This window comes from Heterodontus francisci, chromosome 7, assembly GCF_036365525.1.
Source record: "Heterodontus francisci isolate sHetFra1 chromosome 7, sHetFra1.hap1, whole genome shotgun sequence".
In the NCBI taxonomy this organism is placed as follows: domain Eukaryota; kingdom Metazoa; phylum Chordata; class Chondrichthyes; order Heterodontiformes; family Heterodontidae; genus Heterodontus; species Heterodontus francisci.
Window position 1 is genome coordinate 83,900,447 of NC_090377.1, and position 12,899 is coordinate 83,913,345.

At 44.8% G+C, this 12,899-nt stretch overlaps 1 protein-coding gene and 1 long non-coding RNA gene across 8 annotated transcripts in view; one reads left to right on the forward strand and one right to left on the reverse strand.

Annotated features, from left to right (window-relative positions):
- Positions 1-6,430, forward strand: part of LOC137372119 (uncharacterized) — an 80,769-nt gene extending 74,339 nt beyond the window's left edge. Inside the window, exons 2-4 of one of the 2 annotated variants that reach the window (XR_010975387.1) lie at positions 4,645-4,740; positions 4,858-4,947; positions 5,276-6,430. This is a non-coding gene — a long non-coding RNA (uncharacterized lncRNA). The remainder of the gene's footprint in view (positions 1-4,644; positions 4,741-4,857; positions 4,948-5,275) is intronic. The other variant, XR_010975388.1, reaches the window with a different exon arrangement.
- pde1a (phosphodiesterase 1A, calmodulin-dependent) overlaps positions 1-12,899 on the reverse strand; it is a 615,382-nt gene that overhangs the window by 389,616 nt on the left and 212,867 nt on the right. For all 6 annotated transcript variants that reach the window (XR_010975386.1, XM_068035559.1, XM_068035558.1 and 3 more), the window contains exon 4: positions 12,117-12,143. Coding sequence is in view for 5 of the 6 variants with exons in the window: in XM_068035559.1 (XP_067891660.1) it covers positions 12,117-12,143 (27 nt within the window). In the remaining variant the exon portion in view is untranslated. The remainder of the gene's footprint in view (positions 1-12,116; positions 12,144-12,899) is intronic.

Below are 12,899 nucleotides of genomic sequence, written 5' to 3' on the forward strand. Positions count from 1 at the left end.
AACAATACTGCTTAAAAAATATAGGGCATAAAATTCAACTTTGATGCAAAGAGGGTGGTAACGGATTGGTTTCCATTATAAACCTCGTTCGATTTTCCCTTCTGTTGATTTCAGAACTGTACCATAGGCAGCAAAACTTGCTGATCTAGTCACTAACAAACAGTTAACTGGGGTCATGCACCAAGGCTCCTTAGACAGCACCTTTCAAACCCGCGACCTCTACCAACTAGAAGGACAAGGGCAGCAAATACATGGGAACACCACCACCTGCAAGTTCCCCTCCAAGTCACACACCATCCTGACTTGGAACTATATCGCTGTTCCTTCACTGTTGCTGGGTCAAAATCCTGGAACTCCCTTCCTAACAGCACTGTGGGTATACCTACCCCAAATGGACAGCAGCGGTTCAAGAAGGCAGCTCACCACCACCTTCTCAAGGGCAATTAGGGATGGGCAATAAATGCTAGCCTAGCCAGCGACGCCCACATCCCATGAATGAATAAAAAAAAGTTGTAAAGTTGGATCAAAGGTGCAAGTCTGCAAATCTTCATGAAGAGCTTGGCAGATATGCCCAGTGGTATCCTTGGTGAGGCATAGACACCAGATGCACAGTTCCTTATGAGGCCCTCAGAAGACGGGTATTGCCTGTAGACATCGGAAAGGTTACCACCTGGTATCTTGCGGTCCTGAGCCGGAATATCAGTGGGACAGCTGGCGCGATGAGGTAAGTATTTATTCATTTATTTACATACATTAAAATATTTTAATATTTTAATATTTTAATGAGGTTCCCATCACCAACTAGCCGGCGGGGAGGTGGTGAGGGGGTGTGCCACGAGGCCTTGCCACCACCGGTAATATGGGGCAGGTCCTTCCCGGTGTCAAGGCCCATAGCGGGCCTCTCCCTGGAGATATTTTCCAGGCGCCCACCCCTGTCACGACCTCCGACATCGGGGGCCCAGTAAAATTCAGTTCTCTGACTTTGTGAACCCCCGTGGCATGATGCGGCACCTCTGATGGAGGGAGGGCCAAGTGACAGCTATGCCTGCCCATGAAGCTCCGTGATGAGAATGGCAGCAGCTGGCCATGCCAAGAAGGGCCCACCTGTGCCACAGAGTGTACCGGACTTGACTATACATCTCCAGGGAGGCCATCACTGACTTACGCATCATGCTGCAGGATGAGTTGCAACCTATGGGATTTGGGGGTCACCCTATACTCATGGCCTTGAGGATCACTGTGGCACCTAACTTTTACGTATCTGGTGCGTTCCAGGAATTCACCGGAGACATATATGGGGTCTCCCAAGCAGCAGCGCACTTAAGGGACACTGGCAGCCCAATGAGGGAGCAGGGGTTAAGGCAGCATCTCAAAATTAAGGTATGAAAGAATAAGCATTTTACAACAATGAATGTGAGCTGTAATAATGACAGAACTTTATCAAACAATATAAATGGCAAATGTCAAACATCCATGAAACCCCAAATGCGTCTAGGTGGTTTTCTTTATACGTTTGTGATTGCTTCTATGAGGTACAAACCCGTTATCAGCAGCTGTGTTGGAGGTAGGTTGCTGATCAGGCTGTCCCTTGGCCTGGGATGACTTCAGCAGCCATCCTCTGGCTGCCTGAGGCCTGGAGGGCCCCAGCTGGCTGAGGGCTCCTGCACACGTGCAAGACTGTATTCAGGCATTGTGGCTACTGGAGCTGGGCTCACTGGCGGAGGGGCTGAGGAGCCGCTGTTCACACTTGGAGCACTCTGAGGGGAGCCCCAGCTGTGGAGGTCAGCCTCTCCTCCTCCCTTTCAAGGCTCACTTGAACCACCCTGCTGAGCACAGAAGGACAAGGAACTTGAGAAGACTCCAAGAGTCTGTCCTTTTCTCACCTTGCCACTGCTGCATGGAGCTCATGGCCAAGACGATGGTGTGCAGGTCTGTGCACATTTGTGGGATCTGGCTCTTCATGAGGGTCACCAACCTCTCGATAGAGGAAGCCATGCCTGAGACATGATAGCATTCATGGCATGGATGGACTCCATCGACCACGCATGACTGCGCATTGCCTCTGGTATTGATGCCAGATGTTGCCTTACCGCTCTCTGAACCTCCAGCATGCCTTGCGCTGTCAACACTAAAGGCTCACCATGAGCCTGAGGCTCAGCATGGGCCTGGCCACACACAGTTCTCTGACTGTCAGAGGCCTTGGCTGCCACAGCCTCTGCCAGCTGCTTGGGCATGTGCATGGTGCTCTCACCAGCTTGTGACCCTGATTCTAAGGCTGAGTGCATACGCACCAAGGAGAATGTCTCTGTGCTGGTGGAAGGTGCAGGAGAGTCATGTGATGGTGCAGCCTCTGATGGCTGCTCCTCCTCTGAGGTTGATGGCTGTTTCCCTTCAGCTGGAGCCTCCTGTGGACGACAACCTGCATGAGAGAACACAAACATCTGTGGGTTAAGCTGTGCAGATCTTGTCATGCCATCCATCCATGCATCTGCCAGGTTGTGATGATGCCTCACCCCCTTGCCATAGCCTTTGTAGTGACTCTCTTCCCATACTGTGCTCCCTCCCACATAGCCACATGCAAGCCCCCAAGAGGAGAGAGGTATGGAGCACTCACCTTGGCAGAACGAAGTAGGTCATTGACTCTATTCCTGAACTTGACCCAGTTGCGTTGGGTGACCCCACAGCTGCTAACCTCCTCTGTAATCTCTATCCAAGCTTGCTTAATCAGATGGGAGGATCTCTTCTTGCCATCCCTTGGAAAGAGGACCTCCTGCCTTTCCCTTGCAGCCTGGAGGAGAATCTCCAGGCAGGCATCTCTAAACTGTGGGGCCACCTGGTGTCTTGCCTCAGCCATAGTGCCCAGTCGCTTCCGCTGTGTGCCAACATTCATACGTCCTTCTGCGGAGTGGGGGGTGGGTTTCAGGAGTTCCAACAGCTGCTCACCGGGTCCACCAGCAATCCAGAATCATTGATTCAGTAAAAGTCAGAATTACAAGTAGAGCTGGCAGCACTTTAAATATGGCTCCTGCACTGTGTTGCAGTTATCTGATGCCGCATTCACCACCTTGGAGCCTGCCCCTGCTGCATGATTGGACGGGCCTTGCATCTCCATCATGTAAAGTGGCTGCATGATCGTGGTCGGCTGACCACACGTGTCACAGGTGGCGATGGCACTCGCTTCCACGTCTGCCACTGGGATCCCGCGATGGGCTCACTAAATTCAGCCCTCAGTCTGCAGGATTGCAGTTAATATTTGACTACTCTTCCACTTAATTCTAAGCACAACACTTAGAGTGTCACCTTGTGGCACAGTTTTATAACCCTTGAATAATATCTAGCAATGCAACATAATTTTTCAATATCATGCTGCTTTTGAATATTAGGTGTACAATTGTACTAGCAAATTGTCAGTCCTGTTCCTAAGTAAATAAAAAAATTATAATTGGTTTATAACATTGATATTTTCTTATCTAATTGTTCAGAGAGTAAACTTAATGCCTTGCCTATTGATTCATACAGACCAGAAATAGGCAGATTAGACTGCTAATACAAGTCAGTTGATTTCAACAGTGAGGGAGAGTTACAAATGCTTGAGTGTCCCCAGTCTTCAGAGGAAAACAAAAGAGACAGAATTCCTATTCTTTATCCCTATGTATTGATCCCTGCCAAGCAGTGGTTCCATTTCCCCACTCTTACGTAACTGAAGACTGTATAATATTCATTCAAAGAATAGCCATTTAGACGAGGTTCCAAAGAGCCATTGCTGTCCACTGAACCAACTGAATCATCACTTTTAGGACAGGAAGACAGAAAAGGGGGCGTGGAAGTCAGAAAAATGTCAATGCGCACCTTCTTCCTCTAAACTGAGTACTGGTACTTGGATACTGTGTGGATGGAACTACAATGTTGCACCATTCCACAATCCAGCATTTCATGGCACAACTTAATGTTAAGGGACAAAAAATATACACCAAAGTTATTGCTAAATAATCTCATTCCCTCTCCACCCCAAATAATTCTGGGCGGGTAGGACTGAAAGCAATATAATCACAGACAAAATGTTGTGAATGGCAAATACTTAGGAAGTAAAAAAGCATATTTCACATTTGCTAAATGTAGAGGCTCTGCAGAGTTCTGAGACATTAAGCTTTTTTCAAGAAGATATTTCATTAATGATTATTGCATACAGTAGGTTAGTTCAAATGCAATTGCATCAATCACTGCTTTTCTCAAATCTTTCCATGATGTCAGAAATGAAATGGTCTGCTAATTATGTTTCCTATAAATTAAATGATCAAATATTGGTCTACTTCCACATGATAAAATCCATTTATTTAAGCCCAACTATATGCATTTGTCAATATATTTCAATTGTAAATATGTCCTGTGTAATTTTCTTGCACAATAGTCAATCATTAAATGACTTTGTCGCCTTGCATCACTTTGTTAAAATGAATAAATTGCAAATGATTCACGCTACGAATTTAAATGAAGGGACCATATGGAGATGTGGACTTTTATACATGTACAGTATTCCATTGTGTAAAATAAAATTAGCAGTCATATGCTTTTTTATTATTTTAATTTTTATAGTAAAAATACTATCCTGTTTCTCAAAGGGTTAAACATGATTTGTTTTTTTAGGAAAATACTAAATTGGTAACCTGGCAACAACACAGCAGGATTTGAACTGGTGTCTACCAGAGATCAAATGATGCGGGGATAAAACATTACCTTAGGGTTAGGAATCAACTTCAGTAATTCCAAAATTGTATCATGGCTGTTTTAGTTTAATTAACAATGCATATGACAATTCCATGATAATTATTTTTATTAAGTATCACATTTAACTTTTAGGTACAGAATGCTAATAAACTTAGCTTTCTGAAACATGAATCTGTTTGCTATGGTTTGCAGTCAGGAATTATCAACAAAAATTTTAATCAGGTGATTTTGGATTTTAAATATATTGCACCTTTAATTATATAGCACTTTCCTCCTGTGATCTTAAACTGAGTTGAACTAACTGTGAACAAAAATCAATGGTTGGGGTTGCAAATTATTGAATTTACCTGCATGAAGAGGGGAGCAGTGGGGAATATACTATTCTGTGACTGTTGGTTGTGAGACATTTTTGAAAAATTGTGCGAAAATCATGTTCCTTTACTTCTGAATTGTTAACTCTCCATTTTTGATTTATTGAGTCTGAAAATGATTGCTGACATAGGTTAAGCCATCCAACAGAATGCAAATTGACAATAGTATTTCTTTCCAGATTACAAACATGGAAATGAAGTAGTTGGCCTATGCGAATGAACTGATGGCATATTACGCTGGTGGCAGTGAAGGGAACAAATTTGCACACCGAAAAGACGTAAAGCCGCCTACAATTTAAATCAAAACTTTGTAGGTGGCAGTGTTAAAGTGTCACCGATACGAAAAGCTCTAAGAATAAAACTGGATGAATCATCCAGCGTGGCCTTAGGCACAGATTTGACATGACAAAGGCACACCCAGCGTATCAACTTCACAAAATCCTCTGCATCAACTTCTGGGGACTTGTGCCAAAATTGGGAGAGCTGTCCCCAGACCAGTCAAAGCAACAGCCTGACATAGGCCCCCATCACCATCCCTGGGTTTGGCACAGTGGTATACAGTCAGGAGGGAATGACCTAGTGGTCCTCAGCTTTGAGTCTGGGCCCCATTGATATTTCAAAGTTCCCCTCCAAGTCACACACCATCTTGACTTGGAAATATGTCCCCATTCCTTCATCATCGCTGCGTAAATTCCTGGAACTCCCTACCTAACAGCATTGTGGGAGTACATTTACCACACAAACCGCAGCAGTTCAAGAAGGCAGCTCAACACAACCTTTTCAAGGGAAATTAGGGATTGACAATAAATGCTGGCTTGACCAGTGATGCCACATCTGGTGAACAAATAAAAAAAAATCCTTTTTAAGCTATTATCCATGAGCAACACTTTCTGGCATTGATTTCCGTGCTGATAATTTCATGTGCACCTGTTCATGGCATGCAATGGCACAAAACAAGTGTTGGAGGTTATAACACAAGTTTGTTGCCACTTTTATATATAGGCCTGAATTTTATTGGGGCACCGTGCTCTGTGGCGGCGCCCTTTGAACTTGGCGGCCTGCCCGCATTCTGCAGCCTCCGCCGAGCCCCTGCGATATTACACACGGGAGCTCATTTACATCACTGCGATGCACTGCTGCCCCTCCCATATTATCTGGGGAGAGACGCAGTGAGGGACATTTTGACAGCTGTGCAGCAGGTGCTGCGGCCCTATTTAAAGCACCCCAGCACCTGTTTCCTGACAGCTAGCAAAGAAATACTTACCTGACTGCTGAAGCGTGGAGCTGCTGTCAATCTGGCAGCAAAGCAGAAAGTGCTGGAGAAACTCAGCAGATCAGGCAGCATCTGTGGAGAGAGAAGCAGAGTTAACTTTCAGGTCTGTAGATCTGAAAGTTAACCCTGCTTCTCTCTCCACAGATGCTGCCTGACCTGCTGAGTTTCTCCAGCACTTTCTGCTTTGCTGCCACATAATCACCCTGCCAGGTCCCAGTGTCCTGTGAAGTTGTGATCCTCTTCTTCCACTCAAGTGTTACATTCCTTCTTGTAGGCGTGCCGCACCTGGGTGTATAATCTTAATTTTGCACATTCCAGGATATGAGACTTAAATGTACCATAAAAGGCAAATACACAACAGAAATAAAACCATAATTGAAGAATATTTACATACTATGGGCTTCTAATCATCTGACTGTGAAAAGCCATAGATTAATATGCATTTGGAATCTGTATTCATTTCTCTGCTGACTGTTGTGTGAAAATACATGAAACTGCCATTAAACGAACTTTGTTAAACAACAGGAAAATATGTTCATATTCTAGCTGCATTGCTAGCTAGAAACATTACACCAATAACTGTGATCAGCTGCTGCAGAAGCAAAGTGTTCGTGAGCATGCGTCGATGTGTAATAGTTGAAAAACCATGACAACAGCACAGATTTCCTCACTAGTCCTGCACTGGTTTTCAAAAATGTGCAAGACAAACCTTGTAGCCAGAAGTTTAGAGCAGTTACACGGTGGAGCCACTTTTGCATCTAAAGGACCACACCAAAAGCCGAGGACGGCAGAGGGGTCCTCTAGGGTGGCCCCATAGTGCAGTGAAGCCTCCCTGCTCACTCTCCTCCAGGCTGTGCGGGCAAGGCGGGAGGTCCTTTTCACCAGCGATAGTAAAAAGAGGCCCTCCTACCTGAACAGGTAGTCTGGCTGGAGATGGCAGAAGAGGTGAGTAGCCGTGGGGCCATCTGGCATCAAAGGGTCCAATGCCTGAAGGGGTTGAACGAGCACTCGCCCAGCCAGCCGGGGCCCTCTAGGCCTCATGTGGACAGGATACAAGTGCCAAAGTCATCCACAGCCAAATGGCAATCAGATCAGTAGCCTTCCTCTAGTCAGGGTGCTAGCACAAAGATTGCACTGAGAAGGGGCACTCGCAAGCGCTTACAGAGAGCACACTGACACAAATGGGGATGCACGGCTGTCACAGCAATGTAAATATGTCTTTCACTAAATGTTCCTCACCAAAAAACATGTATGTCCTTTTCTCTGTGTGAATGATATGTGCCAGCATGTAGCACCAATGTCACATCCCTTTGCACCCTTGGCCCTTCAGGAGAGCCAACATATGCAATAACATCATTGCCATGCCACCATTACTCATTAGCGTCTCCACAGATGTAGTGACCTGGACATTGGCTCAGGCAGCTGCTGCCTCTAACACAGGGATGCTGCAGATGTGGACTGGTGCACAGCAGGTGAGCGAGGGTGATGTGTGGCTTGCAGAGCTCATGTCGGTTCCGATGGAGCAGAGAGCCTTTGTCTGATAAGCCACTGCCATACATCCCTAGCTCACTGCTAGCCCTGCATGCAGAGCCTGGGTACGATCCACCCTCCCATGCACCTTTCCTGTTGTAGGTTCTCAGCATACTCAGAGTCTGAGGAGGAATCCTGTTGATGTTCCTCCTCATCATGCCAGGTCTGCCCCCTATTGGGTGCGTAGTTGTGCAGTGCACAGCAAGCAGCAAAGAAAGGAGCTGGCCTTTTCGGCCCATAACATAGGGCATCACCCTATCTATCCAGGCATTGGAAGCACTTTTTCAGCTTGCCAATCGCCTGCTCAATGGTGGCTCTTGTAACTCAGTGGCTGGTGTTGTATCTCTCCTCTGCAGCAGCGGTGGGGTCTCTCACTGGTTTATGGAGCCATGTCTGCAAAGGATAGTCCTTATCTCCAAGAAGCCACCCCTCCATCTGAGCCAGTTCAATGAACAGCAGTGGCAGCTGGAACAGGCGTAGGGCCCAGGTGTCATCGCAGTTGCCTGAGAAGCGGTCAAAAATTTGCATGAAGCATCTCCGTTGATGACATACTTCACCTAGATTGAGAAGATTGACCCCTTCGCTAAGGGAAAAAGTTTCTTCCTATCTAACCTCTCAATACCCCTCATAATTTTGTATACCTCAATCATGACCCACCTCAGCCTTCTCTGCTCTAAGGAAAACAACCCTAGCCTTTTCAGTCTCTCTTCATAACTGAAATGCTCCAGCCCAGGCAACATCTTGGTGAATCTCCTCTGCACCCTCTCCAGGGCAATCACATCCTTCCTATAGTGCGTTGACCAGAACTGTACACAGTATTCCAGCTGTGGCCTAACTAGCGTTTTATACAGCTCCATCATAACCTCCCTGCTCTTATATTCTATGCCTCGGCTATAAAGGCAAGTATCCCATATGCCTTCCTAACCACTTTATCTACCTGTGCTTCTGCCTTCAGTGATCTATGTACAAGTACACCAAGGTCCCTCTGACCCTCTGTACTTCCTAGGGTCCTACCATCCATTGTATATTCCCTTGCCTTGTTTAGATTTTAGATTTAGAGATACAGCACTGAAACAGGCCCTTCGGCCCACTGTGCTGACCATTAACCACCCATTTATACTAATCCTACACTAATCCCATATTCCTACCACCTCCTCACCTGTCCCTATAATCCCCTACCACCTACCTATACTAGGGGCAATTTATAACGGCCAATTTACCTATCAACCTGCAAGTCTTTTGGCTGTGGGAGGAAACCGGAGCACCCGGAGGAAACCCACGCAGACACAGGGAGGACTTGCAAACTCCACACAGGCAGTACCCAGAATTGAACCCAGGTCGCTGGAGCTGTGAGGCTGCGGTGCTAACCACTGCGCCACTGTGCTGCCCTCCCAAAATGCATCACCTCACACTTCTCAGGATTAAATTCCATTTGCCACTGCTCTGCCCATCTTACCAGCCCATCTATATCGTCCTGTAATTTAAGGCTTTACTTCTCACTATTTAGGACACCACCAATTTTCATGTCATCTGCAAACTTGCTGATCATACCTCCTATATTTACATCTAAATCATTAATGTAGACTACAAACCTCCAGGGTCCAAGGGTACTTGGATGTACACAAGTCGAGAATGAAGTCATGGATGCTCTGCCTCAATATGATAATAACTCCATCTAATTCAGCACTGGATACAGCAGAAGAGCCTGGCAGGTTTTTCAAAAAGATGTAGCATTTACCATCAATTGCACCCAAGTGGCCAATCAGGCATCTGTACGACAATCTGTGGCATTCATTAACAAATAAGGATATGACAACATATATTTATTATAGCATTAATCTTGTCTAGGAAGATATCTCAGAGTGATTTGAGGAAACATGGGACCCCTACTTATTCCAAGATGACAACAGATTGAATGTTCGACTTCACACAGATCTGAGTTACCCACTTGAAACGTGACCCATGGCACGGCTAGATAGACCGCTATTCTCCTTGTAGTGAAGCACATTCAAGAAGATGGAACCTCAATGAACAAATATTTGACATCCTAAACTAAAGTGATGGTTCCAATATCTGGACTGCATCAGGGATGCTCTATAATATGCCCTGAAGAGAGTTAGCAGAACGTTAGAGGTATTTTTATGCTACACCACATAGCCATGGAAGAAGAGCACTGAAAAGGTATGGAACAAAATGTACACCTGGTGGAATCAGAGCTGCTACTGTAGGAAGTGACATGGGTTCACCAGGCTCTGATTAAGAAGTTATTTCCTTAAGATCTGCCTTTATGTTTATTGGGAAGCCATTCCATATTACTGTAGATTATCTGGAAACAAAACTTTGAGCAACATTGATGGAAAAGCTTGGGGTATCTTTATTTCAGTAACAGTAAATGTGTTATGTGTGTTTAACATTACAAGCTGCTGTCCTTTCCTCATGATACCTGTACTAATGTACAGTCTTCTTTCTAATTACTACTCATACATCATATTTCTATTCCACAGAGTTGTGTGGGTGCTTCCTAAGAGGTATCTTGATTCTTCTGATACTATCTCATTTACTATCTCATTGTGTCACAGACTTATCTGTGTGAATGAATCGCCAGTCCCATCCAAAATTAGGGGCCTCCTTTCTCTGGAGAGATTGCCTTTTCACTTGTCCACAAGAAGGTGCTGTCAAGGACTGATTCAACTTGGAGATCCACTTACCTGTTGCAAGTCATGACAATGCTGACTGATCTGAAACCAGAGACAACTGCATGGCAACAAGGTCCAAGAACATATTCCATCAATTTCCCAATTTTATTTCCAAACATCTTCAAACCAACTTTTATCATATCTTGTACAGTAGACCTCAACACCAGAGCATCATCAGTGAGAGCATTCCTGAGAAATGCTCCAAATGTGCTCACCACCTGAATGTCTAAGGTCTCTCCTGCTGATGCCTCAGATGTTGTATGCAGCTCAATTACAGTTTGCTGAAGGGGTAATTGCACTCTTTTTGCAAGTGAGTAGGTGAATCCATCAGGTCTGTGAGGAGAATATCATAGGTACACCCATTCATATTCATTATGAATTTTCCATACCCTGCCTGGGTCCAAGAGATCAGAATCATAAAGTAATTCAACATGCTATGCCACTACTCAGCAGCAGCCAGCCCATCATCGACTGTTCCCTCTGCCCCTTCCACATCCATGAGGAATGTCTCACCCTCTGATTTCCCTTTTAAATCGCGAAAACTTGTGTAAAGTGTTTCGAGCGAAAAATCTGCAGTGGTAAATTGCGGTGTAAATGTTAAGGTGCATTGATTCAGGGCCTCCATCGCTGACACGACCAATGTTTGCAAGGTCCAGGGAGGTCCCCAGTTTCACAGGGAAATGACAAGAGCCCATGCTATTATCAGCATGTCTAGGGCACCTGGCAGAGTAGAGACGATGGAAAGTCAATTGGAGGGTATTTGTTGTGGAAAGATGTTGCCCCCGCACCCCCCCCCCCCCCACCTTTTGCTGCAAGGAGGGATGAATTTAAATATTTCCTTAAATTGCTGACCTTTTCTTTGAGGGCCATGAATCTTTAGATGCGATAAATTTCTGCTGTTCACTGCATGGCAGATGCAGTCTCACCATGGCAGATGCATACCAGTGCCAATCCTACCCTGGGTTACTCTGAAGGTTGGAACGGCTGAACCCCTGATGTCAGATGTCATCATTCCTGGCCCCAGCCCCTCTTAAGCTGAGGGACTTGTTAGCAGCAAGTGGATGCTCAATTAAAAACTCAAACATGCAACAAAATCCTAAGATATTGATAAGTTTGCATGAGATGATTTCCTTCCCGCTACCCACCTCATGGAAGCAGATCAAGGTCAAGTGTGAATTTAATAGATGGGATGATATATGATATGAATCTATTTACTATGCCTTTAACTGAATCATATACCAATATCGCTTTCCTGAGTTGCAGTAATTCTATGGCATATTTCAGTCTAAAGAATGTCATTGTGCTGTTGCCAAACTCTCACAGGTATATTTATAAAATTGCATTCTACATTGTGCTAAGTTTTGTAATGAAACCATACATCAAAGCCAATCGGACTTCTCCAAAGTCATCTTAGCCTGTAAATTTCTTGGAAAAATAAAATTCAGCAATGAAAATGTTAAATAAAGAACATAAGTCATACTCCACAGTGCTTTAAAATAAGTGTTAAGTAAATAGCCTTACCTTTGTGATGTATTTTTGTATTTCTGTCTGCAAGAAAAATGTTATATTAGCTGTTGTTTCCCCTTCAGCATAAAGACATATAAAATGATTAGAAACATATTAGGTAGAGATTATAGTCTCAAAGATCTATGAGCCAGGAAAAGCAATTTTGCAGTGCAATGTCTGTCGGGCTGGAGGCAGTTCGATTGAAATTTGGGATAGAACTTCCTCTGCTTTTCAAACCCATCAGAAATCCCATCACTTTCAAGTGCAAAACCATAACATTCACACCCAAAGATCAGGAGTTGGAAGGTTAAGGAGTTTCTTAACTCAAAGGCCAGTTTCAGGAATGCAAACCACCCTTATTCACATGAAACCAGCAGAAGAAGCTAAAAATCAAAATACTCCAGTTGCTGGAAATCTGAAATAAAAACAGAAAATGCTGGAAACACTCATTAGATCAGGCAGCATCTGTGGAGCGAGAAACAGAGTTAACATTTCAGATTGATGACATTTCATCAGAAGTTAACTCTGTTTCTCTCTCCACAGATGCTGCCTCACCTACTGAATATTTCCAGAAGAAGCAGCCAGCAATTTTTAAACAGCCTGACAAAGGCACACTGATGTTGTGGTCAGGTAGGCAGAGCAGATCTGCTCGGAAGCAGAATGGCTTCCCACCCAAAGTGTGTGAAGTAGCCTGACCCCAGGCTTTATGATGGTGTCAGAGATACTGAGAGTGGACAGATTGCAGTTTTGCCCCACCAATGTCCTGGAATTTCAGTGGCTATCTGTGCAAGAAAGGAA